At 56.2% G+C, this 27,751-nt stretch overlaps 1 protein-coding gene across 1 annotated transcript in view; it reads left to right on the top strand.

Moving 5' to 3' along the window:
• Positions 1–303: 303 nt before the first annotated feature.
• Positions 304–27,751, top strand: part of LOC145338930 (IgGFc-binding protein-like) — a 53,824-nt gene continuing 26,376 nt past the window's right edge. Inside the window, 10 exon segments of the mRNA XM_080183327.1 lie at positions 304–349; positions 10,162–11,403; positions 12,600–12,928; positions 17,481–17,550; positions 17,553–17,977; positions 17,979–18,051; positions 19,657–20,255; positions 22,284–22,851; positions 23,176–23,771; positions 25,319–25,886. Coding sequence (XP_080039453.1) covers positions 304–349; positions 10,162–11,403; positions 12,600–12,928; positions 17,481–17,550; positions 17,553–17,977; positions 17,979–18,051; positions 19,657–20,255; positions 22,284–22,851; positions 23,176–23,771; positions 25,319–25,886 — 4,516 coding nt within the window.

The raw sequence follows: 27,751 nt of genomic DNA, 5'->3' as shown, positions 1-27,751 counted from the left end.
GTTTTCGGGATATTAAGGAGGGATGGATCAGAGTCGGATGAGAGATTCCCACTGGTTGGGGGAAGTCTTGGTCAAAAGGGGACAGAGAAAGGTGAGAGGCAGCCCTTCAGGGAATGGAAATCGGAAACACTCCCACACACACAGGGAGGGAGAAGCTTGGAATTCCCGCCACAACTAATCAATCGTTTAAATCAGAGATTGGCTTCTCACTGAATGGTGAACAGGCGCGAGGGGCTGAATGGCCTCCAGGATAGTGACTAATGGATTCCAGACATTGAATTCTCTTTTCTGGTTTTTACAGAGATGGACAGGATACGGTTCCTTGTCGCTGCGTGGCTCCTTCTCCTGGGTAAGTTCCAGAACTGACAACCTGAACAACAGTGTCCCGGTTCCACATCCTCCCATCCCACCCCACACTCTGCCCAATATCCCGAATAATCATCAACCCACATCGAACTATCGGGAAGAGGGAAGGCACGCTGTCGCGGTGGGTTAGCGCTGTGACAGTGGGTTAGCGCTGTCGCGGTGGGTTAACGCTGTCTCGGTGGGTTAGCGCTGTGACAGTGGGTTAGCGCTGTCGCGGTGGGTTAGCGCTGTCACGGTGGGTTAGCGCTGTCACGGTGGGTTAGCGCTGTCTCGGTGGGTTAACGCTGTCTCGGTGGGTTAGCGCTGTGACAGTGGGTTAGCGCTGTCGCGGTGGGTTAGCGCTGTCACGGTGGGTTAGCGCTGTCACGGTGGGTTAGCGCTGTCACGGTGGGTTAGCGCTGTCACGGTGGGTTAGCGCTGTCTCGGTGGGTTAACGCTGTCGCGGTGGGTTAGTGCTGTGACAGTGGGTTAGCGCTGTCACGGTGGGTTAGTGCTGTCGCGGTGGGTTAGTGCTGTCGCGGTGGGTTAGTGCTGTCGCGGTGGGTTAACGCTGTCTCGGTGGGTTAGCGCTGTCTCGGTGGGTTAGTGCTGTCTCGGTGGGTTAGTGCTGTCGCGGTGGGTTAGTGCTGTCGCGGTGGGTTAACGCTGTCGCGGTGGGTTAGTGCTGTCGCGGTGGGTTAGTGCTGTCGCGGTGGGTTAACGCTGTCGCGGTGGGTTAGTGCTGTCACGGTGGGTTAGTGCTGTCACGGTGGGTTAACGCTGTCGCGGTGGGTTAGTGCTGTCACGGTGGGTTAGCGCTGTCGCGGTGGGTTAGCGCTGTCGCGGTGGGTTAGTGCTGTGACGGTGGGTTAGCGCTGTCGCGGTGGGTTAGTGCTGTCACGGTGGGTTAGTGCTGTCGCGGTGGGTTAGTGCTGTGACGGTGGGTTAGTGCTGTGACGGTGGGTTAGTGCTGTCGCGGTGGGTTAGTGCTGTCGCGGTGGGTTAGCGCTGTCGCGGTGGGTTAGTGCTGTCGCGGTGGGTTAGTGCTGTCACGGTGGGTTAGCGCTGTCACGGTGGGTTAACGCTGTCTCGGTGGGTTAACGCTGTCTCGGTGGGTTAACGCTGTCTCGGTGGGTTAACGCTGTCGCGGTGGGTTAGTGCTGTCGCGGTGGGTTAGTGCTGTCGCGGTGGGTTAACGCTGTCGCGGTGGGTTAGTGCTGTCTCGGTGGGTTAGCGCTGTCTCGGTGGGTTAACGCTGTCGCGGTGGGTTAGCGCTGTCGCGGTGGGTTAGTGCTGTCTCGGTGGGTTAGCGCTGTCTCGGTGGGTTAACGCTGTCGCGGTGGGTTAGTGCTGTCACGGTGGGTTAGCGCTGTCGCGGTGGGTTAGTGCTGTCGCGGTGGGTTAGTGCTGTCTCGGTGGGTTAGTGCTGTCGCGGTGGGTTAGTGCTGTCGCGGTGGGTTAGCGCTGTCTCGGTGGGTTAGTGCTGTCGCGGTGGGTTAGCGCTGTCGCGGTGGGTTAGTGCTGTCTCGGTGGGTTAGTGCTGTCGCGGTGGGTTAGTGCTGTCGCGGTGGGTTAGCGCTGTCTCGGTGGGTTAGTGCTGTCGCGGTGGGTTAGCGCTGTCGCGGTGGGTTAGCGCTGTCGCGGTGGGTTAGCGCTGTCTCGGTGGGTTAGCGCTGTCGCGGTGGGTTAGTGCTGTCGCGGTGGGTTAGCGCTGTCGCGGTGGGTTAGTGCTGTCGCGGTGGGTTAGCGCTGTCACGGTGGGTTAGCGCTGTCTCGGTGGGTTAGCGCTGTCTCGGTGGGTTAGCGCTGTCACGGTGGGTTAGCGCTGTCTCGGTGGGTTAGCGCTGTCTCGGTGGGTTAACGCTGTGACAGTGGGTTAACGCTGTGACAGTGGGTTAACGCTGTCGCGGTGGGTTAGCGCTGTCACGGTGGGTTAACGCTGTCACGGTGGGTTAGTGCTGTCACGGTGGGTTAGCGCTGATGCCTCTCAGCGCCAGAGACCTCCCCCCAGCCCATCGGGTTCAATTCCCGGCCTCGGGTGACTGTCTAGGTGGAGACTGTACCTTCTCCCCATGTCTGCGTGGGTTTCCTCCCACACTCCCAGGTGGATTGGCTGTGTTAAATGGCTCCTCAGTGTCAGGGGGAGTAGCCGGGTAAATACATGGGGTTATGGGGATAGGGTGGGATTGTGGTCAGTGCAGACTCGATGGGCAGACTGGCCTCCTTGTCTGTGTAGGATTGTATGAGGAAAGGGCGAGAGGGATAGGGGTGAGTTGGGGGAGGGAGAAAACAGGGAGCGAGATGGGGGGGGGGTAGTGGGAAGTGAATTTTGTGTTGGGGGAAATGGGGATTGTGAGCTTGGTGGGAAAAAGGTGTTTCCTTGACCCCCCCCCCCCACCTCAGCCACCTTCCATACCTCCCTCTGCCCCCCTCCCCCTCCCTTACACCCCCTCCCTCGTGCCCCCTTTCCCCTTCCCTCCACGCCCTCACGCCCCCTCTCCCCCTCCCTCCAACCCCTCACCCTGTCACTCGCGCCCCCTCTCCCCCTCCCTCCACCCCCTCTCCCCCTCCCTCGCACCCCCTCTCCCCCTCCCTCCACCCCCTCTCCCCCTCCCTCACGCCCCCTCTCCCCCTCCCTCCAACCCCTCACCCTGTCATTCGCACCCCCTCTCCCCCTCCCTCCACCCCCCTCCCCCTTCCTCGTGCCCCCTCTCCCCCTCCCTCGTGCCCCCTCTCCCCCTCCCTCGTGCCCCCCTCCCTCGTGCCCCCTCTCCCCCTCCCTCCTGCCCCCTCTCCCCCTCCCTCCTGCCCCCTCTCCCCCTCCCTCGTGCCCCCCTCCCTCCTGCCCCCTCTCCCCCTCCCTCGTGCCCCCCTCCCTCGTGCCCCCTCTCCCCCTCCCTCATGCCCCCCTCCCTCATGCCCCCTGTCCCCCTCCTTCACACCCCTTCTCCCCCTCCCTCGTGCCCCCCACCCTCTCCCTCTGCCCCCTCTCCCCCTCCCTCATGCCCCCTCTCCTCCTTCAGTGCCCTTTCCCCCTCCCTCGTGCCCCCCTCCCCATCACTTGTGTCCCCCTACCCCTCCCTCGTGCCCCCCTCCCCCTCCCTCTGCCTTCTCTCCCCCTCCCTCTGCCCCCTCTCCTCCTTTCTCTGCCCTCTCTACTCTTCTCTTGCACCCCCTCTCCCCCTCCACGGCACCCCCGCTCCTCCCTCATGCCCCCTCTCCTCCCTCGTGCCCCCTCTCTCGCACCCCTTCTCCGTCCCCCCTCTTGCCCTCCCTCATGCCCTCTCTACTCCTCCCCCACGGCCCCTCTCCCCCTCCCTCGTGCCCCCCCCCTCGCGCCCCCTCTCCCCCTCCCACGCGGCCCCTCTCCCCCTCTCTTGTGCCCCCTCTTCCCCTCCCTCATGCCCTCTCTACTCCTCCCCCGTGGCCCCTCCCTCTCTCTTGTCCCGTCTCAAAGAACAAAAACAACAAAATTCCAGCTCAGGAACAGGCCCTTCGGCCCCTCCAATCCTGCACTGACCCGTGCTGCCCCCGTCTGAACTAAAACCCCCTACCCTTCCGGGGACCGTATCCCTCTATTCCCATCCTATTCATGGATTTGTCCAAACACCCCTTAAAACTCACTATCGTATCCGCTTCCACTCCCTCCCCCAGCAACGAGTTCCAGGCACCCACCCCCCTCTGTGTAAAAAAATCTGCCTCGTACATCTCCTTTAAACCTTGCCCCTCGCACCTTAAACCTGTGCCCCCGAGTAATTGACTCTTCCACCCTGGGGAAAAAGCTTCTGACTATCCACTCTGTCCGTGCCTCTCATAATCTTGTAGACTTCTATCAGGTCTCCCCTCAACCTCCATCGTTCCAGTGAGAACAAACCAAGTTTCTCCAACCTCTCCTCATAGCTAATGCCCTCCATACCAGGCAACATCCTGGTAAATCTTTTCTGTTCCCTCTCCAAAGCCTCCACATCCTTCTGGTAGTGTGGTGACCAGAATTGAACACTATATTCCAAGTGCAGCCTAACTAAGGTTCTATAAAGCTGCAACATGACTTGCCAATTTTTAAACTCAATGCCCCGGCCGATGAAGGCAAGCATGCTGTATGCCTTCTTGACTACCTTCTCCACCTGCATTGTCACTTTCAGTGCCCTGTGTACCTGTACACCCAGATCCCTCTGCCTATCAATACTCTTAAGGGTTCTGCCATTTACTGTATATTTCCTATCTGTATTAGACCTTCCAAAATGCATTACCTCACATTTGTCCGGATTAAGCTCCAACTGCCATCTCTCTGCCCAAGTCTCCAGCTGATCTATATCCTGCTGTATCCTCTGATGGTCCTCATCGCTATCCGCAAATTCACCAACCTTTGTGCTGTCCACAAGCTTACTGATCAAACCAGTTACATTTTCCTCCAAATCATTTATATATATTACAAACAGCAAAGGTCCCAGCACTGATCCCTGAGGAACGCCACCTGTCACAGCCCTCCATTCAGAAATACACCCTTCCACTGCTACCCTCTGTCTTTGATCGATGATGTGGATATGCCGGCGTTGGACTGGGGTAAACACAGTTGTCAGACTTTTTACCTTCTTTGATCGAGCCAGTTTTGTACCCACCTTGCCAGCTCACCTCTGACCCCATGCAACTTCACCTTCTGCACCAGTCTGCCATGAGGGACCTTGTCAAAGGCCTTACCGAAGTCCATGTAGACAACATCCACTGCCCGACCCTCATCACTCATCTTCGTCACTTCTTCAAAACACTCGATCAAGTTAGTGAGACACGACCTTCCCTTCACAAAACCATGTTGCCTCTCACTATTTCCAAGTGGGAATAAATCCTGTCTCGAAGAATCCTCTCCAGTAATTTCCCTCCCACTGATGTAAGGCTCACCGGACTGTAATTACCTGGATTATTCTTGCTACCCTTAAACAAAGGAACAACATTGGCTATTCTCCAATCCTCTGGGACCTCCCCTGTAGCCAGTGAGGATACAAAGATTTCTCTCAAGGCCCCAGCTATTTCCTCTCTTGCATCTCTCTGTATTCTGGGGTATGTCCCATCAGGCCCTGGGGACTTATCTATCTTAACATTTCTCAAGGACCCCAGTATCTCCTCCTTTCTGATCTCAACATGACTCAATCTATCTACACATCCTTTCCCAGACTCATCATTCACCAAGTCCTTCTCTTTGGTGAATACTGACACAAAGTACGTATTTAATACCTCACCCATTTCCTCTGGCCCCACACATAGATTCCCTCCCTTGACCTTGAGTGGGTCAACCCTCTCCCTGGCTGCCCTCTTGCTCTTTATATATGTATAAAAAGCCTTGGGATTTTCCTTAATCCTGTTGGCCAATGCTTCTTCGTGACCCCTTTTAGCTCTCCTTACTTAAATTTCTTTCTACTTTCCTTGTATTCCACACTTGTTTCGTGTGTTCCCAGCCTCCTAGCTTTGACAAATGCTTCCCTTTTTCTCTTTGACTAGGCTCACAATATCTCTCGTTATCCAAGGTTTCCAAAACTTGCCATCCTTATCCTTCATCCTTACAGGAATGTGCCGGTCTTGAATTCCTATCAACTTACATTTGGAAGTTTCCCACAGTCCAAATGTTGATTTGCCCTCAAACATCTGCCCCCAATCGACATTCTTCAGTTGCTGTTTAATACTGTTGTAATTAACCTTTCCTCCAATTTAACACCTTCACTTGAGGACGACACATCTTTATCCATCCTGAAAGCTTACTGAATTGTGGTCACTCTTCCCCAACTGCTCCCCTACTGAAACATCGACCCCCTGGCTGGGCTCATTCCTCTATTCATATTGCCTCACCATATGAGCCCCCTCCCTCATGCTGCCTCTCCCTCACACTACCCATCCCTCGCGTTGCTCTCCCTCACGCTGCCCGTCCCTCGCATTGCCGTCCCTCGCTCTGCCCATCCCTCGCACTGCCCATCCCTCACGCTGCCCCCCACGCATTACCCCTCACTGCACTGGCCCTCCTCACACTGCTCCTTGCCCCACCCCCCATGCTGCCCCTCCCTCATACCTCAACTCCCACTCTCTCGCGCTCGCCCTCCCTTGTGCTGCCACTCACCCAGCCTCAGACTCCCCCTTCCATGCGCCCCCTCCCTCCCTCGCGCCACTGCTGCCCCTCTCTTGTGCTCCCCTCTCTCGCGTCCCCTCTCCCCCCGCGTTCCACTTCCCCATCATTTACCCCCCTCCCTCCCTCTCCCTAGTGCCCCCTTGCCATCCCTCGCGTCCCCTTGCCCTACCTTACACCCCCTCACCCTCCCTTATGCCCCCTCCCCCTCCTTCACATCCCTTCCCCCTCTCTCACACCTGCCCTCACGCCCCACTCACCCTCCCTCGCACCCCCCTCATCCTCCCTCGTGTCCCCCTTGCCATCTCCTATCCCCTCACCCACCCCATCCCCCTCACCACTCCTCACCCTGCACCTCCCCCTTCACTCTCCCCCACCCCCTTGCCTACCCTCGCACTCCCTCATGCCCACGCTCAATCCTCCTGCACCCGCCCTGCCCCTCCGCACTGTCCTTGCCCCCCTCTGTCTTCCCTCGCCCCCAGCCCCACTGTGCCCCCGCGCCCTCCCAGCACCCTCCCTGCACCCCCCTCGCCCTCCCCCATGCCCCCCTCGCCCTCCCCCATGCCCCCCTCGCCCTCCCCGGCGCCTCCCCTGCGCCTCCTCGCCTTCCGCTGCAGCCCCTCGCCCTCCGCCGTGCCCCCTCACTTCTCCACTGCGCCCCCTCGCCCTCCCCCTCACTCTCCCCCGCACCCCCTCGCCCTCCCCCGCGCCCCCATCGCCCTGCTGCGACCCCTCTCGCCTTCCCCAATGCCCCCCTCATTCTCCCCTGCACCATCTCTCACCCTCCCCGTCACCTGTTTGCCCTCCCCTGCGCCCCATCGCCCTCTTTTCTCTGTCTCGCGCCCTCTCTCTCTCTGTGTGTCGCGCCCTCTCTCTCTCTGTGTGTCGCGCCCTCTCTCTCTCTCTGTGTGTCGCACCCTCTCTCTCTCTCTGTGTCGCGCTCTCTCTCTCTCTGTGTGTGTCGCGCCCTCTCTCTGTGTGTGTCGCGCCCTCTCTCTGTGTGTGTCGCGCCCTCTCTCTGTGTGTCTCGCGCCCTCTCTCTGTGTGTCTCGCGCCCTCTCTCTGTGTGTCTCGCGCCCTCTCTGTCTCGCGCCCTCTCTCTCTCTCTGTGTCGCGCCCTCTCTCTCTCTCTGTGTGTGTCGCGCCCTCTCTCTGTGTGTCTCGCGCCCTCTCTGTCTCGCGCCCTCTCTCTCTGTGTGTGTCGCGCCCTCTCTCTCTGTGTGTGTCGCGCCCTCTCTCTCTCTCTGTGTGTCGCGCCCTCTCTCTCTCTCTCTGTGTCGCGCCCTCTCTCTCTCTGTGTGTCGCGCCCTCTCTCTCTCTGTGTGTCGCGCCCTCTCTCTCTCTGTGTGTCGCGCCCTCTCTCTCTCTCTGTGTCGCGCCCTCTCTCTCTGTGTGTGTCGCGCCCTCTCTCTCTCTGTGTGTGTCGCGCCCTCTCTCTCTCTGTGTGTGTCGCACCCTCTCTCTGTGTGTCTCGCGCCCTCTCTCTCTCTGTGTGTCGCGCCCTCTCTCTCTCTCTGTGTCGCGCCCTCTCTCTCTCTGTGTGTGTCGCACCCTCTCTCTGTGTGTCTCGCGCCCTCTCTCTCTCTGTGTGTCGCGCCCTCTCTCTCTCTCTGTGTCGCGCCCTCTCTCTCTGTGTGTGTCGCACCCTCTCTCTGTGTGTCGCGCCCTCTCTCTCTGTCTCGCGCCCTCTCTCTCTCTGTGTGTCTCGCGCCCTCTCTCTGTGTGTCTCGCGCCCTCTCTCTGTGTGTCTCGCGCCCTCTCTCTGTGTGTCTCGCGCTCTCTCTCTGTGTGTCTCGCACCCTCTCTCTCTGTGTTGCGCCCTCTCTCTCTGTGTCTCATGCCCTCTCTCTCTCTGTGTCTCGCGTGCTCTCTCTCTCTGTGTCTCGCGCGCTCTGTGTCTCGCGCGCTCTCTCTCTCTGTGTCTCGCGCGCTCTCTCTCTCTGTGTCTCGCGCTCTCTCTCTCTCTGTGTCTCGCGCTCTCTCTCTCTCTGTGTCTCGCGCTCTCTCTCTCTCTGTGTCTCGCGCTCTCTCTCTCTCTGTGCCTCGCGCACTCTCTGTCTCTCGCGCTCTCTCTCTCTCTCTGTGTCTCGCGCTCTCTCTCTCTGTGTCTCGCGCCCTCTCTCCGTGTCTCGCGCCCTCTCTCCGTGTCTCGCGCGCCCTCTCTCCGTGTCTCGCGCGCCCTCTCTCCGTGTCTCGCGCGCCCTCTCTCCGTGTCTCACGCGCCCTCTCTCCGTGTCTCGCGCGCCCTCTCTCCGTGTCTCGCGCGCCCTCTCTCCGTGTCTCGCGCGCCCTCTCTCCGTGTCTCGCGCGCCCTCTCTCCGTGTCTCGCGCGCCCTCTCTCCGTGTCTCGCGCGCCCTCTCTCCGTGTCTCTCGCGCCCTCTCGCGCGCGCTCTCTCCCTCTGTCTCGCGCGCGCTCTCTCCCTCTGTCTCGCGCGCGCTCTCTCCCTCTGTCTCGCGCGCGCTCTCTCCCTCTGTCTCGCGCGCGCTCTCTCCCTCTGTCTCGCGCGCGCTCTCTCCCTCTGTCTCGCGCGCGCTCTCTCCCTCTGTCTCGCGCGCGCTCTCTCCCTCTGTCTCGCGCGCGCTCTCTCCCTCTGTCTCGCGCGCGCTCTCTCCCTCTGTCTCGCGCGCGCTCTCTCCCTCTGTCTCGCGCGCGCTCTCTCCCTCTGTCTCGCGCGCGCTCTCTCCCTCTGTCTCGCGCGCGCTCTCTCCCTCTGTCTCGCGCGCGCTCTCTCCCTCTGTCTCGCGCGCGCTCTCTCCCTCTGTCTCGCGCGCGCTCTCTCCCTCTGTCTCGCGCGCGCTCTCTCCCTCTGTCTCGCGCGCGCTCTCTCCCTCTGTCTCGCGCGCGCTCTCTCCCTCTGTCTCGCGCGCGCTCTCTCCCTCTGTCTCGCGCGCGCTCTCTCCCTCTGTCTCGCGCGCGCTCTCTCCCTCTGTCTCGCGCGCGCTCTCTCCCTCTGTCTCGCGCGCGCTCTCTCCCTCTGTCTCGCGCGCGCTCTCTCCCTCTGTCTCGCGCGCGCTCTCTCCCTCTGTCTCGCGCGCGCTCTCTCCCTCTGTCTCGCGCGCGCTCTCTCCCTCTGTCTCGCGCGCGCTCTCTCCCTCTGTCTCGCGCGCGCTCTCTCCCTCTGTCTCGCGCGCGCTCTCTCCCTCTGTCTCGCGCGCGCTCTCTCCCTCTGTCTCGCGCGCGCACTCTCTGTCTCTCTGTCTCATGCGCTCTCTGCCTGTCTCTGTCTCACGTGCGGTCTCTTTCTGTCCCATGTGCGCTCTCTCTGCCTGGCGCGTGCTGTCTCTCTCTGCCTGGCGCATGCTGTCTCTCTCTGTCTCGCGTGTGCTGTCTCTCTCTCCATCTCGGGCACACCGTTTCTCTCTGTCTCTTGCGCGCACTCTCTCTGTCTCGCACGCGCGCTCTCTCTCTATCTCGCGCGTGCTCTCTCTATCTCGCGCGCTCTCTCTCTATCTCGCGCGTGCTCTCTCTGTTTCGCGCGCACTTTCTCTGTGTCTTGCGCGCACTCTGTCTCGTTCGTGCTCTGTCTCGCATGCACGCTCTCTCTCTGTCTCGCGCGCTCTCTCTCTGTTCCGTGTGCATACTCTCTCTCTCTGTCTCGTGCGCTCTCTGTCTCACACGCTCTCTCTCTCTGTCTCGTGCGGTCTCCAGCTCCTCCTCCCTCCCTCTCTCACCATCTCTCTCTGTCTCTCTCTTTCTCCCCCACAGGAACATGCCGTGCTGGGCAGCTGGGGAGGGAATTTGTGACGACATTTATGGAGAATTACAATCATCGTTACAGCTACTCCAACTTTAAATTCACGATTATCATCAACACGTACGAGGATTCCACCAAGGTCACCGTGACATTGAAGAACTATCAGTCGTTCCGGAAGGAGCTCCGCTTGGACAAGGATCAGACATCCTGGGTGACAGTGCCCTGGGAGGGTGAGCTGAGTGGCACTGAGCAAGCATTTAAAACAGTGCTGGTCACCTCTGACAAGGATATTTCTGTTTCCACCTTCAATTCGAAATTCCACACGGTAGATTCCGCAGTGATTTATCCCACCTCGGCCCTGGGCACAGAGTATTATATCTTCACACCTCAGGGGAATAATCCTATGAACAAGGAATTTGCTGTCACAAATACCGGGCAGCCGAACACCGTGAAGATCAGGCTGGCGGACGGGGTGAGATTTCACAATCGCGTGTACAACAAAGGGTCAACGATCACCCTCTCCCTCCGGCCGTACGAGACGGTGCAGTTACAGAGCAGGGGGGATCTGACCGGCACGCAGCTGGTGGGCACTGCCCCCCTGGCCGTGCTGTCCGGGCACACCTGTACCACAGGGAGGTTCCGCTGCAACCATGTGTACGAACAGCTGCTGTCCGTAGACAAGTGGGGCACCGAGTACGTGGTGGCTCCCACGCAGGTGCAGGGGAAGTACGATTTGGTCTACGTACTGGCCTCCCAACCGACCCAGCTCCGTGTCAACGGCAAACCCAACTCCGCCAGCCTTCAGGCTGGACAGGTGGCACAGTACCAAGTGTATCACAAACAGCCCCTCAGCATCTCCGCCAACAAGGGCGTCCTGGTACTCTACTTCTTCCTGGGAAATTGGAATGGATGGGATAGAGGATACGATACCTTCCTGATGACCATCATACCCATCCAGCAGTTTGCCAGGTCCTACATCACCTGCGGGCTCAAATCTTTCAACAACTACATCGGGGTGGTCGCCAAGAGCTCGGACATCAGCAAGGTGCGAATGGACAACCGGCCGCTGCGCACAAGATGGCAAGCGATTGGAAACTCCGGATACTCCTGGACTGATATATCACTGCGCGGAGACTCAGAAAGACATAAGATCAGCGTGGAGTCCAACAATGGCATTGCAGTTTATAAATACGGCACCGCCCCAAGAAACGCCTACGGGTCTCAGGGCAACGGAGGAACCAGTCTATCACACGGTAAGGATGGCAGCTTCTAGGCAGAGCTTTACTCTGTATGTAACCCCATGCTGTCCCTGTCCTGGGAGTGTTTGATGGGGGACAGTGTAGACGGAGCTTTACTCTGTATCTAACCCCGTGCTGTCCCTGTCCTGGGAGTGTTTGATGGGGGACAGTGTAGAGGGAGCTTTACTCTGTATCTAACCCCGTGCTGTCCCTGTCCTGGGAGTGTTTGATGGGGGACAGTGCAGAGGGAGCTTTACTCTGTATCTAACCCCGCGCTGTCCCTGTCCTGGGAGTGTTTGATGGGGACAGTGTAGAGGGAGCTTTACTCTGTATCTAACCCCGCGCTGTCCCTGTCCTGGGAGTGTTTGATGGGGACAGTGTAGAGGGAGCTTTACCCTGTATCTAACCCCATGCTGTACCTGTCCTGGGAGTGTTTGATGGGGGACAGTGTAGAGGGAGCTTTACCCTGTATCTAATCCCGTGCTGTACCTGTCCTGGGAGTGTTTGATGGGGGACAGTGTAGAGGGAGCTTTACTCTGTATCTAACCCCGTGCTGTACCTGTCGTGGGTGTGTTTGATGGGGGGACAGTGTAGAGGGAGCTTTACTCTGTATCTAACCCCGTGCTGTACCTGTCCTGGGAGTGTTTGATGGGGACAGTGTAGAGGGAGCTTTACTCTGTATCTAACCCCGTGCTGTACCTGTCCTGGGAGTGTTTGATGGGGGACAGTGTGGAGGGAGCTTTACTCTGTATCTAACCCCGCGCTGTCCCTGTCCTGGGAGTGTTTGATGGGGGACAGTGTAGAGGGAGCTTTACCCTGTATCTAACCCCATGCTGTACCTGTCCTGGGAGTGTTTGATGGGGGACAGTGTAGAGGGAGCTTTACCCTGTATCTAATCCCGTGCTGTACCTGTCCTGGGAGTGTTTGATGGGGGACAGTGTAGAGGGAGCTTTACTCTGTATCGAACCCCGTGCTGTACCTGTCCTGGGAGTGTTTGATGGGGGGACAGTGTAGAGGGAGCTTTACTCTGTATCTAACCCCGTGCTGTACCTGTCCTGGGAGTGTTTGATGGGGGGACAGTGTAGAGGGAGCTTTACTCTGTATCTAACCCCGTGCTGTACCTGTCCTGGGAGTGTTTGATGGGGACAGTGTAGAGGTTGGAATATTGTGTCTGATGATTGGGAACTCTCTCGCACTGTGCTTGGCTGTAGATCCGTGCAGCGGAGTGAGCTGTAGGAGTGAGGAGCGTTGTGTGGTGGTGGATGGGAAGGCAGTGTGCCGCCCAGTTTCCAGTGCTCAGTGCTGGGCCTGGGGTGATCCACACTACCACACCTTCGATGGCAGGAATTTCGACTTCCAGGGGACCTGTACTTATACCATCGCCAAGACATGTGGGGGAGACGCCAAGCTGCCTGCTTTCGACATCAATGCCAAGAATGATAACCGCGGGAATACCCGTGTGGCCTACGTCACGTTGGTCAACGTCAAGGTCTATGGCATCACCATTTCTGTCTACAAATACGAATACGGACAAGCCCGGGTAAGTCCGCCATCAGAAACGGAGCAGCACAGAAACAGACCATTCGGCCCTTCTGCTCCATGCCTGTGTTCCTGCCCCACGCAGGTCTCCCCCCACCCACCTCATCAACTCGCAGCCCACCTCAAAGAGCAAAGAAAATTCCAGCTCAGGAACAGGCCCTTCGGCCCCTCCAATCCTGCACTGACCCGTGCTGCCCCCGTCTGAACTAAAACCCCCTACCCTTCCGGGGACCGTATCCCTCTATTCCCATCCTATTCATGGATTTGTCCAAACACCCCTTAAAACTCACTATCGTATCCGCTTCCACTCCCTCCCTCGGCAGCGAGTTCCAGGCACCCACCCCCCTCTGTGTAAAAAATCTGCCTCGTACATCTCCTTTAAACCTTGCCCCTCGCACCTTAAACCTGTGCCCCCGAGTAATTGACTCTTCCACCCTGGGAAAAAGCTTCTGACTATCCACTCTGTCCGTGCCCTTCATAATCTTGTAGACTTCTATCAGGTCTCCCCTCAACCTCCATCGTTCCAGTGAGAACAAACCAAGTTTCTCCAACCTCTCCTCATAGCTAATGCCCTCCATACCAGGCAACATCCTGGTAAATCTTTCCTGTACCCTCTCCAAACCCTCCACATCCTTCTATTCTCTTCTGCCTCATGTGTTTATCCAGATTTCCCCCTTAAATACATCAACAATATTCACCTTAACTACTCCCCGTGGGAGCGAGTCCCACATTCTCCCCCGCTCCCTGTGGGAGCGAGTCCCACATTCTCCCCCAGTGCCCGTGGGAGCGAGTCCCACATTCTCCCCCACTGCCCATGGGAGCGAGTCCCACATTCTCCCCCAGTGCCCGTGGGAGCGAGTCCCACATTCTCCCCCAGTGCCCATGGGAGCGAGTCCCACATTCTCCCCCAGTGCCCGTGGGAGTGAGTCCCACATTCTCCCCCCTCTCTGGGTAAGAGACTTTGTCCTGATTTTCCCATTAGAGTTATTAGTGACTGTCACATATCGGTGTCCCCGTAGTTCTGTTCTCTCCCCCAAACAAGGGGAAATATCTTTTCTATGGCGATCTTATCAAAACTCTTTCAGAGTGGCTCACCCACTCTGTGTTCTGTTTCCCAGAGAAACAAGCTGTGGCCTGTTTCGCCTTTCCTGATCGGGTGATGTTTGAGCTGTCATTGTGCTGCTACAGGGAAGAGTTCGGCCAAAGTTCCTTTTCCACTGAAATATGGTGTAATGAGTTGCATTACAGGGGAACCCTGGGACAGGATGAGGTTACTCAAGGCTCCTGTACAATCATCTACCTCTTTGCTGTACTATCCTCAACACTGATTGTGACTGATTTCACGATATCTATCCACCTGTCTCCAATATGGAGTCGCAGAGCTTTACAGCATAGAGACCCTTCAGCCCATCATGTCTGTGCCAGCCATCAAACCCTATCTATTCTAATCCCATTTTCCAGCACTTGCTCTGTAGCCTGTGAGCTCGGGCTTTTCAAATGCTCATCTAAACACTTGTTAATCGTTGTGAGAGTTCTCCCGCTGACACCACCCTTTCAGGTAGTGAGTTCCACATTCCCACCACCCTCAGTGAAAAGCTTTCTCCTCAAATCCCCTCGAAAACTCCTGCCCCTTCAATCTGTCCCCTCTGGTGACTTGACTCTTCCACACAAATGTTCCTTCCTATCCACCCTATCTGTGTCTCCCATCATTTTGTACACCTCGATCAGGTCCCCCCTCAGCCTTCTCTGCTCCAAGGGAAACAACCCCAGTCTAACCACCCTCTCTTCATAGCTGAAACGCTCCATCCCAGGCAGCATCCTGGTGAATCTCCTCTGCACATCCTCCAGTACAATCACATCCTTCCTACAGCGTGGTGACAGGAACTGCACACAGTGCTCTAGCTGTGGCCTAACCAGTGTTTTATACAGCTGCATCATAACCTCCCTGTCTTATAGTCACTGCCTCAGTTAATAAAGACAAGTGTCACCATATTGCCTTCTTAACCACCTTATCCCCCTGCCTTCAGGAACCTTTCCACACACAGCCCAAAGTCCCTCTGGCCCTCTGTCTGAGCATCCTACTGTTCATTGTATATTCCCTGGCCTTGTTGTCCCTCCCAAAATGCTTCACCTCACACTTCTCAGGGTTAAATTCCAGTTGCCACCGTTCTACCCATCCCACCAGCCCATCCATACCATTCTGTAATCAAAGGCAGTCCTCCTCACTATTTAGCAGACCACTAATGTTCCTGTCAGTGTGAACTTACTGATCACTCCCCTCTCCACCTTCCCATCTCGATCATTCATACACACACGTTCAGTGATGGGAGCGTCCCCAGGCCTCTGAATTCCAGAGCGTCCCCAGGCCTCTGAACTCCAGCGCGTCCCCAGGCCTCTGAACTCCAGAGTGTCCCCAGGCCTCTGAATTCCAGAGCGTTCCCAGGCCTCTGAATTCCAGAGCGTCCCCAGGCCTCTGAATTCCAGAGCGTCCCCAGGCCTCTGAACTCCAGAGCGTCCCCAGGCCTCTGAACTCCAGAGCGTCCCCAGGCCTCTGAATTCCAGAGCGTCCCCAGGCCTCTGAATTCCAGAGCGTCCCCAGGCCTCTGAATTCCAGAGCGTCCCCAGGCCTCTGAACTCCAGCGTGTCCCCAGGCCTCTGAACTCCAGCGTGTCCCCAGGCCTCTGAACTCCAGCGTGTCCCCAGGCCTCTGAACTCCAGCGTGTCCCCAGGCCTCTGAACTCCAGAGCGTCCCCAGGCCTCTGAATTCCAGAGCGTCCCCAGGCCTCTGAATTCCAGAGCGTCCCCAGGCCTCTGAATTCCAGAGCGTCCCCAGGCCTCTGAACTCCAGCGTGTCCCCAGGCCTCTGAACTCCAGAGCGTCCCCAGGCCTCTGAACTCCAGAGCGTCCCCAGGCCTCTGAACTCCAGCGTGTCCCCAGGCCTCTGAACTCCAGCGTGTCCCCAGGCCTTTGAACTCCAGCGTGTCCCCAGGCCTCTGAACTCCAGAGCGTCCCCAGGCCTCTGAATTCCAGCGCATCCCCAGGCCTCTGAACTCCAGAGCGTCCCCAGGCCTCTGAACTCCAGCGTGTCCCCAGGCCTCTGAACTCCAGCGTGTCCCCAGGCCTCTGAACTCCAGCGTGTCCCCAGGCCTCTGAACTCCAGAGCGTCCCCAGGCCTCTGAACTCCAGAGCGTCCCCAGGCCTCTGAACTCCAGAGCGTCCCAGGCCTCTGAACTCCAGAGCGTCCCCAGGCCTCTGAACTCCAGAGCGTCCCCAGGCCTCTGAATTCCAGAGCGTCCCCAGGCCTCTGAACTCCAGAGCGTCCCCAGGCCTCTGAACTCCAGAGCGTCCCCAGGCCTCTGAATTCCAGAGCGTCCCCAGGCCTCTGAACTCCAGAGCGTCCCCAGGCCTCTGAACTCCAGCGTGTCCCCAGGCCTCTGAACACCAGCGTGTCCCCAGGCCTCTGAACTCCAGCGTGTCCCCAGGCCTCTGAATTCCAGAGCGTCCCCAGGCCCCTGAACTCCAGAGCGTCCCCAGGCCTCTGAATTCAAGCGCGTCCCCAGGCCTCTGAACTCCAGAGCGTCCCCAGGCCTCTGAACTCCAGCGTGTCCCCAGGCCTCTGAACTCCAGAGCGTCCCCAGGCCTCTGAACTCCAGAGCGTCCCCAGGCCTCTGAATTCCAGAGCGTCCCCAGGCCTCTGAATTCCAGCGCGTCCCCAGGCCTCTGAATTCCAGCGCGTCCCCAGGCCTCTGAACTCCAGAGCGTCCCCAGGCCTCTGAACTCCAGAGCGTCCCCAGGCCTCTGAATTCCAGAGCGTCCCCAGGCCTCTGAACTCCAGCGTGTCCCCAGGCCTCTGAACTCCAGAGCGTCCCCAGGCCTCTGAATTCCAGAGCGTCCCCAGCCCTCTGAACTCCAGAGCGTCCCCAGGCCTCTGAGCAAAGACAGTTCTCCTTGTCTGGATCTGCAATGGCCACCCCCTTCCCCTGGGTCTGTGACTAACCGCCCCCCCCCCCCCCCCGCCCCCCCCCCCCCCCCCCCCCCCCGACCCACCACCACCGTCCACTCCGGATGGAGATTTACCAGCCTCTGGAGAGAGAGGGAGGGTGGAAGAGAGAGGGAGGGGAAGAGGGACAGAGAGAGGGAGAGACAGATATGAGAGACAGGGAGGGAGACAGAGAGGAGGAGCAACTAGGAGAGGGGGAGAGGGAGAACGGAAGATGGGGGCGTAGGAAAGGGGAGAGGGAGGGGGACTGGGAGAGGGGCCAGGAAGGAGAGGGGCAGGGAATTGGGGTGAGGGAGTAGGGGAAGGAGGGAGTAGAGGAGGGATGGGGAGTAGGAAAGGGGGGAAGAGAGTAAGAGAGGGAGGGAGGGAGGGAGAGGGGGAGGGAATAGGAAAGTGGGGAAGAGGGAGAGAGGGGAGACAGAGAGAGAATGTCCTTGCTGTCTCTACCCAGGTTGATAGTGTCGGAATGTGGTGCAGAGTGAGGTGTTTGAGGGTGGATTGAGATGCCTGATTCTGGGAGAGGGAATAATGCTTTTCTCTTTCCTGATTGAAGGTGAATGGTATCAGAACCAACCTCCCCCTGCTCCTGCAGGAGGGGAAGGTGCAGATATATCAGAGTGGGCCTACCTTGTCCTGGAGACGGACTTCCAGCTGAAGGTGACGTATGACTGGAACCATCACCTGGTGGTGAGGTTAAGCAGCAGTTACTTCGGACACACGTGCGGCCTGTGCGGAAACTACAACGGGAAGCCACAGGACGATTTCCGCACTCCACAGGGAAACATCGTGTCCAAGGCCCTGGACTTTGGGAAGAGTTGGAAGGTGTCTGATGGGGATATCTTCTGCTGGGACGACTGTCATGGAGTCTGCCCGACCTGCGACATCCACCTCCGCCAACGCTACTACAGCTCCAGCTCCTGCGGCTTGATGAAGAAAGCTGACGGCCCTTTCCGTGAATGCCACGCCAAGGTCGACCCCAAGCAGTACCTGGACAACTGCGTCTATGATGTTTGCCTCTCCGGGGGGCTAAAGACCCTCCTGTGCCAGGGCCATGAAGGCCTATGCTGAGGTGTGTCAGCGGGAGGGAGTCAAGGTTTATGACTGGAGGACACCCTCTGGATGTCGTGAGTATCTCACCAACAAAAATCCAACTTCTCAATGTCAACACTCACACTGGTTCCCATGCCACCTCCGGTCTCCATGCCACCTCCGGTCTCCATGCCACCTCTGGCCCCCATGCTACCTCCAGTCCCCATGCCACCTCCGGTCCCCATGCCACCACCGGTCTCCATGCCACCTCCGGTCTCCATGCCACCTCCGGTCTCCATGCCACCTCCGGTCCCCATGCCACCTCCGGTCCCCATGCCACCTCCGGTCTCCATGCCACCTCCAGTCCCCATGCCACCTCCGGTCTCCATGCCACCTCCAGTCTCCATGCCACCACCTTCTTCTGCTCCCTTCTCTCCCAGCACCATCCTCGCTGACTACTCTTTGTCCGTGACGCTGCCCCTCCCCCAACCCGAACATTTGCCCCACTCGCCCTCTCAGAAAGCCACTAAGATATGGGGGCCAATTGCCGCCCCCATCTATCCAGGGTACTGAGGGTCCCCATTCCTGGACCCATTCTCATGAACCTTTTCTGCTTTCCCTCCAATGCCTTCACATCCTTACTAAGTTCCCAGAACTTAAGAGTGACATGGAGGCACATTGGTTAGCGCTGCTGCCTCACAGCTCCAAAGACCCCGGTTCAATTCCAGCCTTGGGTGTGTGTGAGGTGTTTGCATGTTGTTTCCGTGTCTGTTTGGGATTTCCCCAGATGCTCCATTCCTTCTCACACTTGAAAGATGTGCGGGTTCGGTGGATTGGCCATGCTAAATTGTCCCTTAGTGTCCAAAGATGTGTAGGTTAGGGGGATTGGCCATGCTAAATTGTCCCTTAGTGTCCAAAGATGTGTAGGTTAGGGTGGATTGGCCATGCAAAATTGTCCCTTAGTGTCCAAAGATGTGTAGGTTAGGGTGGATTGGCCATGCAAAATTGTCCCTTAGTGTCCAAAGATGTGTAGGTTAGGTGGATTGGCCATGCAAAATTGTCCCTTAGTGTCCAAAGATGTGTAGGTTAGGTGGATTGGCCATGCTAAATTGTCCCTTAGTGTCCAAAGATGTGCAGGTTAGGGTGGATTGGCCATGCTAAATTGTCCCTTAGTGTCCAAAGATGTGCAGGTTAGGGTGGATTGGCCATGCTAAATTGTCCCTTAGTGTCCAAAGATGTGCAGGTTAGGGTGGATTGGCCATGCTAAATTGCCCCTTAGTGTCCAAAGATGTGAGTTTTAAGGGGTTTAGCAGGTCAAATAGATGTGATTACATGGAAAGGACCTGGGTAAGATGCAGTGTCGGAGAATCAGTGCAGATATCTTGGGCTAAATGGCCTCCTTCTGCACTCGAAGGATGGTTTGATTCTATTACTCCTTAACCACAATACTCTAGTTGGTGCTGAACCAGTGTTGGGGTGAAGGCTCGTGACAACCCTTTTGCTCTGTGTCCCTGTAAATGAAACCTTGGACGCTATTTACATCATTGACCACTCCCCCACCTCTCAGTCAATGGTTTAGGTAGATTTACCCCCAGTTTTGGTGGGGGGTGGGGGGGGGGCCTCTCCTCCTCTGCATCTGCCCAGATTGCAGCCATGTTCTGGGATTATTTCACACTGGTCTCTCTCTGTCTGTCTTCCAGAGTTACTCTGTCCAGCAAACAGTCACTATGAGGCATGTGGCACTGCCTGCCCAGCCACCTGCACCAACCCTTCAGCCCCTGGCAGCTGCAAGCGTCCCTGCGTGGAGTCCTGCGTCTGCAACAAGGGCTACGTGCTGAGTGTGGGCAAGTGCATTGCAGAGAAGAGTTGTGGCTGCTTCCATCAGGGTCTCTACTATAAAGCTGGCGAGGTGTTCTGGGGTGATGCCAAGTGCCAAGGTCGGTGTAGGTGTGACCCACTGACCAAGAAGGTGAACTGCGAGTCACGAACATGCGGCCCCCAGGAGGTGTGCAAGGTGGTGAAGGGAGTGAGGGGATGCCACCCAATCAAGTACGGAACCTGTACAGCTGCCGGCGACCCTCACTACCGCACCTTCGACGGACGCAAGTATGATTTCCAAGGTACCTGTGTCTACAAGTTCTCCTCGCTGTGTGTCAATGGCACTGAGCTGGCCCCCTTCGATGTACAAGTTCAGAATGAGCATCGAGGAAACAGGGTGGTCTCCTACACCCGGCTGGCATGGATCGTGGTCTATGGGCAAACCATCGTCATCACCCGTGATTACGTCAGTAGAGTGTTGGTAGGTAACAACAGCCCGAGATCATAGCCTTGTACACTTCCTCCCTATCTCTGTAACCTCCTCCAGCCCCTACACCCCTCCCTATCTCTGTAACCTCCTCCAGACCCTACACCCCCTCCCTATCTCTGTAACCTCCTCCAGCCCCTACACCCCTCCCTATCTCTGTAACCTCCTCCAGCCCCTACACCCCCTCCCTATCTCTGTAACCTCCTCCAGCCCCTACACCCCTCCCTATCTCTGTAACCTCCTCCAGCCCCTACACCCCCTCCCTATCTCTGTAACCTCCTCCAGCCCCTACACCCCTCCCTATCTCTGTAACCTCCTCCAGCCCCTACACCCCTCCCTATCTCTGTAACCTCCTCCAGCCCCTACACCCCTCCCTATCTCTGTAACCTCCTCCAGCCCCTACACCCCTCTGTATCTCTCTATCTCCTCCGGCCCCTTCACCCCTCCCTATCCATCTCCTCCAGCCCCTACACCTCCTTCCTATCTATCTCCTCCAGCCCCTGTACCCCTCCCTATCTCTCTACTTCCTTCAGCCCCTACAATCCCTCCCTATCTATCTTCTCCAGCCCCTACACCCCCTCCCTATCTCACTACCTCCTCCAGCCCCTACACCCCCTCCCTATCTCCCTACCTCCTCCAGCCCCTACACCCCCTCCCTATCTCTGTAACCTCCTCCAGCCCCTACACCCCTCCCTATCTCTGTAACCTCCTCCAGCCCCTACACCCCCTCCCTATCTCTGTAACCTCCTCCAGCCCCTACACCCCCTCCCTATCTCTGTAACCTCCTCCAGCCCCTACACCCCCTCCCTATCTCTCTATCTCCTCCAGCCCCACACCTCTCCCTGTATCTCTACTTCCTCCAGCCCCTACACTCCCTGCCTATCTCTCTACCTCCTCCAGTCCCTACACCGCCTCCCTACCTCTCTACCTCCTCAGCCCTTAAGCCTGTCTATATCTCTGTAACCTCCTCCTTGCTGTGTGCCAACACCCCTCCCTATCTCTGTAACCCCTCCAGCCCCTATTCCCCTCTGAGATCTCTGTGCTTCCCCAATTCCAGCCTCTCGAGCATCCTCCCATTCCCATCTCTCCGCCATTGGCGGCCGTGCCTTCAGCTGCGGGGGGTCCTAAGCTCTGGAATTCCCTTCCCAAATCTGTCTCTCCCCTGCCCCTCCCTTTACCTCTCCCTCATCCAGTCTCTCCTTCTTTAAGAAGATCCCTAACACCAGCGCCTTTCAGCTCTCTCTGCCTCGTGTCGCTTTACGTGACTTGGGGTCAGGTTTCAGTGACCCCTCTCTGAACTGCTCCCACACTGCTTCCTTAAATAGGGAGACCAAAGCTGTGGACAGAATTAAAGATGTGCTCCCACCAATGTCCTATAAACATTAACCTAAACGTCCTGAAATTTACCTGCCATTCCTTATGGAATAATGACATTCTGTTAGCCTACGCGATCGCTTGCTGTACCTGCCCATGTACTCAAACACCCAGATCCCTCTGCATCTCAGAAGTGTGTAGTTGTTCCCTATTTAACCAATATTGTTGTTTTTTATCCTTGCAACTTCACATTTCCCATCCATTCAATATATCCGTGTCTTTCTGTAATCTCTGTGTTTCCTTCACAGTAAGAAGTCTCACAACACCAGGTTAAAGTCCAACAGATTTGGTAGCGAAAGCCACAAGCTTTCGGAACGCTCTGTAACGTGGTGTGACTCACCTGACGAAGGAGCTGTGTTCCAAAAGCTCGTGAGACTTCTTACTGTGTTCACTCCAGTCCAGTGCCCGCATCTCCACATCATGTTTCTTCCACATCGTGCTTTCCCACCTATCATCGCCGTGTCTGCAGTAAGCTACCGTGCTTACCTCTCCTCTTCCGAATCATTGCCGCAAATCATAAACGATTGGGGTCCCAGCCTTACCCCTGCCAATCAGAGGTTGAGGGTCAGAGTTCACTGGTGTAGTCAGACTCCCGATCTTGAGGTTGCTGGAGGTTGTCAGTAACTGTGGTGTTGTCCATCCTGCCAGGTAAACGGGATCTTGGTGAACCTGCCCTACTCTCTCGAGGATGGCAAGATCATTGTGTACGGGAGCTGCCGCGGTGCCACACTAGAGACAGACTTTGGGCTGAGAGTCACCTATGACTGGCGTAGCCGCATCACCGTCACTCTGCCCAGCACCTACGCGGGGTCCGTGTGTGGGCTGTGCGGGAACTTTGACGACAACCGGAAAAACGACCTCACCACCAAGGAAGGGCAGGAGACAAAGAGCTCGGTGATCTTCGGCAAGAGCTGGCAAGTGGACACCACTCCCGGATGCTCCCACGAGTGTCGCGGAAAATGCCCGCAGTGCGATATTGTGGCCAAGCGACGCTACGAAGGTCCCGAGTTCTGCGGCAAGATACGAGATCCCCGGGGACCCTTCCGAGACTGCTTGAAACGGATCGATCCCAGGGAATATTTCAACGATTGTGTCTATGATTCCTGCCTTTACAAGGGTCACCGGAGGGTGGTGTGCGAAGCTGTGACTGCCTATGCAGCTGCCTGCCAGGATGCCGGGATTTCCATTTACCAATGGCGGAGCGATTCCTTCTGCCGTAAGTACCGACAAACCCGCAGCGGGGTCCGTACAGGGTCACGGTTGTGGAGTCGGGAGTTGTGGAGTTGAGGGCCCTGGGGGGCTGGGGTTGAGGGCCCCAAAGGGGGCATGATTGAGGGGTTAGGGTTGAAGGGCCAGGGGGGTTGGGGTTGAGCGGTCGGGGTTGAGGGATCACGGTTGAGGGGTTGGGGTTGAGAGGTCAGTGTTGAAGAGTCAGGGGTCAAAGCTGAGAGGTTGGAGTTGACGATTGGGATTTGCCAATTCAGGGTTAATGTGTAGAGTGTTTACACTGAAACCTCTCCCTCTCTCTCTATCCTCACAGCGATATCCTGTCCAGTGAACAGCCATTATGAATTGTGTGGCACCGGGTGCCCAGTCTCATGTGCCACCCTGTCCAAACCAGACGGCTGTGATGCCTTGTGTGCCGAGGGATGCCAGTGTGATGAAGGCTTTGTGCTGAGTGGTGGGCAGTGTGTTCCTCTGGCCCGGTGTGGCTGTCTGTACAAGGGGACGTACTACAAATCCGGAGAGATCTTCTATCCCGACGGGAAGTGTGGCCATCGCTGTACCTGCCAGGACGGCGGCACCGTCAAATGCCAGGAGATCAAGTGCGGCCCCCAGGAGGTGTGCAAGGTGGTGAAGGGAGTGAGGGGATGCCACCCAATCAAGTACGGAACCTGTACAGCTGCCGGCGACCCTCACTACCGCACCTTCGACGGACGCAAGTATGATTTCCAAGGTACCTGTGTTTACAAGTTCTCCTCGCTGTGTGTCAATGGCACTGAGCTGGTCCCCTTCGATGTACAAGTTCAGAATGAGCATCGAGGAAACAGGGTGGTCTCCTACACCCGGCTGGCATGGATCGTGGTCTATGGGCAAACCATCGTCATCACCCGTGATTACGTCAGCAGAGTGTTGGTAGGTAACAACAGCCCGAGATCATAGCCTTGTACACTTCCTCCCTATCTCTGTAACCTCCTCCAGCCCCTACACCCCTCCCTATCTCTGTCCTCCAGCCTCTAACCCTCTCCCTATCTCTGTAACCTCCTCCAGCCCCTACACCCCTCCCTATCTCTCTATCTCCTCCAGCCCCGCACTTCTCCCTGTATCTCTACTTCCTCCGGCCCCTACACTCCCTCCCTATCTCTCTACCTCCTCCAGTCCCTACACCGCCTCCCTACCTGTCTACCTCCTCAGCCCTTAAGCCTGTCTATATCTCTGTAACCTCCTCCTTGCTGTGTGCCAACACCCCTCCCTATCTCTGTAACCCCTCCAGCCCCTATTCCCCTCTGAGATCTCTGTGCTTCCCCAATTCCAGCCTCTCGAGCATCCTCCCATTCCCATCTCTCCGCCATTGGCAGCCGTGCCTTCAGCTGCGGGGGGTCCTAAGCTCTGGAATTCCCTTCCCAAATCTCTCTCTCCCCTGCCCCTCCCTTTACCTCTTCCTCATCCAGTCTCTCCTTCTTTAAGAAGATCCCTAACACCAGCGCCTTTCAGCTCTCTCTGCCTCGTGTCGCTTTACGTGACTTGGGGTCAGGTTTCAGTGACCCCTCTCTGAACTGCTCCCACACTGCTTCCTTAAATAGGGAGACCAAAGCTGTGGACAGAATTGAAAGTGCGCTCCCACCAATGTCCTATAAACATTAGCCTAAACGTCCTGAAATTTACCTGCCATTCCTTATGGAATAATGACATTCCGTTAGCCTATGCAATCGCTTGCTGTACCTGCCCATGCGCAATTTGTGACCCATGTACTCAAACACCCAGATCCTTCTGCATCTCAAAATTCTGTAGTTGTTCCCTATTTAACCAAAACTGCTGTTCTTTATCCTGAAGTGGAGATGCCGGCGTTGGACTGGGGTAAACACAGTAAGAAGTCTCACAACACCAGGTTAAAGTCCAACCAGTTTATTTGATAGTAAATAGGTTTACTATCAAATAAACTGGTTGGACTTTAACCTGGTGTTGTGAGAATTCTCACTGTGTTCTTTATCCTTCCATCTTCACATTTCCCATCCATTCAATTTATCCATGTCTTTCTGTAATCTCTGTGTTTCCTTCACAGTAAGAAGTCTCACAACACCAGGTTAAAGTCCAACAGATTTGGTAGCGAAAGCCACAAGCTTTCGGAGCGCTCTGTAACGTGGTGTGATTCACCTGACGAAGGAGCTGTGTTCCAAAAGCTCGTGAGACTTCTTACTGTGTTCACTCCAGTCCAGTGCCCGCATCTCCACATCATGTTTCTTCCACATCGTGCTTTCTCACCTATCGTCGCCGTGTCGGCAGTAAGCTACTGTGCTTACCTCTCCTCTTCCGAATCATTGCCGCAAATCATAAACGATTGGGGTCCCAGCCTTACCCCTGCCAATCAGAGGTTGAGGGTCAGAGTTCACTGGTGTAGTCAGACTCCCGATCTTGAGGTTGCTGGGGGTTGTCAGTAACTGTGGTGTTGTCCATCCTGCCAGGTAAACGGGATCTTGGTGAACCTGCCCTACTCTCTCGAGGATGGCAAGATCACTGTGTATGGGAGCTGCCGCGGTGCCACACTAGAGACAGACTTTGGGCTGAGAGTCACCTATGACTGGCGTAGCCGCATCACCGTCACTCTGCCCAGCACCTACGCGGGGTCCGTGTGCGGGCTGTGCGGGAACTTTGACGACAACCGGAAAAACGACCTCACCACCAAGGAAGGGCAGGAGACAAAGAGCTCGGTGATCTTCGGCAAGAGCTGGCAAGTGGACACCACTCCCGGATGCTCCCATGAGTGTCGCGGAAAATGCCCGCAGTGCGATATTGTGGCCAAGCGACGCTACGAAGGTCCCGAGTTCTGCGGCAAGATACGAGATCCCCAGGGACCCTTCCGAGACTGCTTGAAACGGATCGATCCCAGGGAATATTTCAACGATTGTGTCTATGATTCCTGCCTTTACAAGGGTCACCGGAGGGTGGTGTGCGAAGCTGTGACTGCCTATGCAGCTGCCTGCCAGGATGCCGGGATTTCCATTTACCAATGGCGGAGCGATTCCTTCTGCCGTAAGTACCGGCAAAACCCGCAGCGGGGTCCGTACAGGGTCACGGTTGTGGAGTCGGGAGTTGTGGAGTTGAGGGACCTGGGGGGGCGGGTGGGGGGGTGTCATAGAACATTGAACATTACAGTGCAGTACAGACCCTTCGGCCCTCGATGTTGCGCTGACCTGTGAAACCAATCTAAAGCCCATCTAACCTACACTATTCCGGCATCATCCCTATGTTTATCCAATCACCATTTAAATGCCCTTAATGTTGGCGAATCCACAACTATTGCAGGAAGGGCATTCCACGCCCTTACTACTCTCTGAGCAAAGAACGTACCTCTGACATCCATCCTATATCTATCGCCCCCTCAATTTAAAGCTATGTCCCCTCGTGTTAGCCATCTCCATCCGAGGAAAAAGGATCTCACTGTCCGCCCTATCTAATCCCCTGATCATCTTATTTGCCTCTACTAAGTCACCTCTTAACCTTCTCTCTAACAGAAACAGCCTCAAGTTCCTCAGCCTTTCCTCATAAGACCTTCCCACCATACCAGGCAACATCCTGGTAAACCTCCTCTGCACCCTTTCCAATGCTTCCACATCCTTCCTATAATGCGGCAACCAGAACTGTACGCAATACTCCAAGTGCGGCCGCACCAGAGTTTTGTACAACTGCAACATGACCTCACAGCTCTGAAACTCAATCCCTCTACCAGCTAACACACCGTACGCCTTCTTAACAACCTTATCAACCTGGGTGCCAACTTTTAGGGATCAATGCACATGGACACCGAGATCTCTCTGCTCATCCACACTACCAAGTATCTTACTATTAACCCAGTACTCTGTATTCCTGTTACTCCTTCCAAAGTGAATCACTTCACAGTTTACTGCATTAAACTCCATTTGCCACCTCTCAGCCCAGCTCTGCAGCTTATCTATGTCCCTCTGTAACCTGCAACATCCTTCCGCACTGTCCACAACTCCACCGACTTTAGTGTCATCCATAAATTTACTAACCCATCCTTCTACACCCTCATCCAGGTCATTTATAAAAATGACAAACAGCAGTGGCCCCAAAACAGATCCTTGCGGTACACCACTAGTAACTGCACTCCAGGATGAATATTTCCCATCAACCAGCACCCTGTCTTCTTGCAGCTACTCAATTTCTGATCCAAACCGCTAAATCACCCTCAATCCCATGCCTCCATATCCTCTGCAATAGCTTACCATGGGGAACCTTATCAAACGCTTTACTGAAATCCATATACAACACATCAACTGCTTTATCCTCATCCACATCAACTGCTTTATCCTCATCCACCTCTTTGGTCACCTTCTCAAAGAACTCAATAAGGTTTGTGAGGCATGACCTACCCTTCACAAAACCGTGCTGACTATCCCTAATCAAATTATTCCTTTCTAGATGATTATAAATCTTATCTCTGATAATCCTCTCCAAAACTTTGCCCACAACAGAAGTAAGGCTCACTGGTCTATAATTACCAGGGTTGTCTCTACTCCCCTTCTTGAACAAGGGGACAACATTTGCTGTCCTCCAGTCTTCTGGCATTATTCCTGTAGACAATGATGACCTAAAGATCAAAGCCAAAGGCTCTGCAATCTTTTCCCTAGTCTCCCAGAGAATCCTAGAATAAATCTCATCTGGCCCAGGGGAATTATCTATTTTCACACTTTCCAGAATTGCTAACACCTCCTCCTTATGAACCTCAATCCCATCTAGTCTAATAGTCTTTAGTCTGAAGTTTTGATCTTATCTCAGTATTCTCCTTGACAACATTATCTTTTTCCTGTGTGAATACTAACAAAAAATATTCATTTAGTGCCTCTCCTATCTCTTCGGACTCCACGCACAACTTC

This window comes from Carcharhinus amblyrhynchos, unplaced genomic scaffold, assembly GCF_965287045.1.
Source record: "Carcharhinus amblyrhynchos unplaced genomic scaffold, sCarAmb.v2.hapA chromosome_250, whole genome shotgun sequence".
Lineage (NCBI taxonomy): Eukaryota > Metazoa > Chordata > Chondrichthyes > Carcharhiniformes > Carcharhinidae > Carcharhinus > Carcharhinus amblyrhynchos.
Note: the sequence above shows the minus strand (reverse complement) of the source record. Positions and strands in the feature narration are given on the sequence as shown.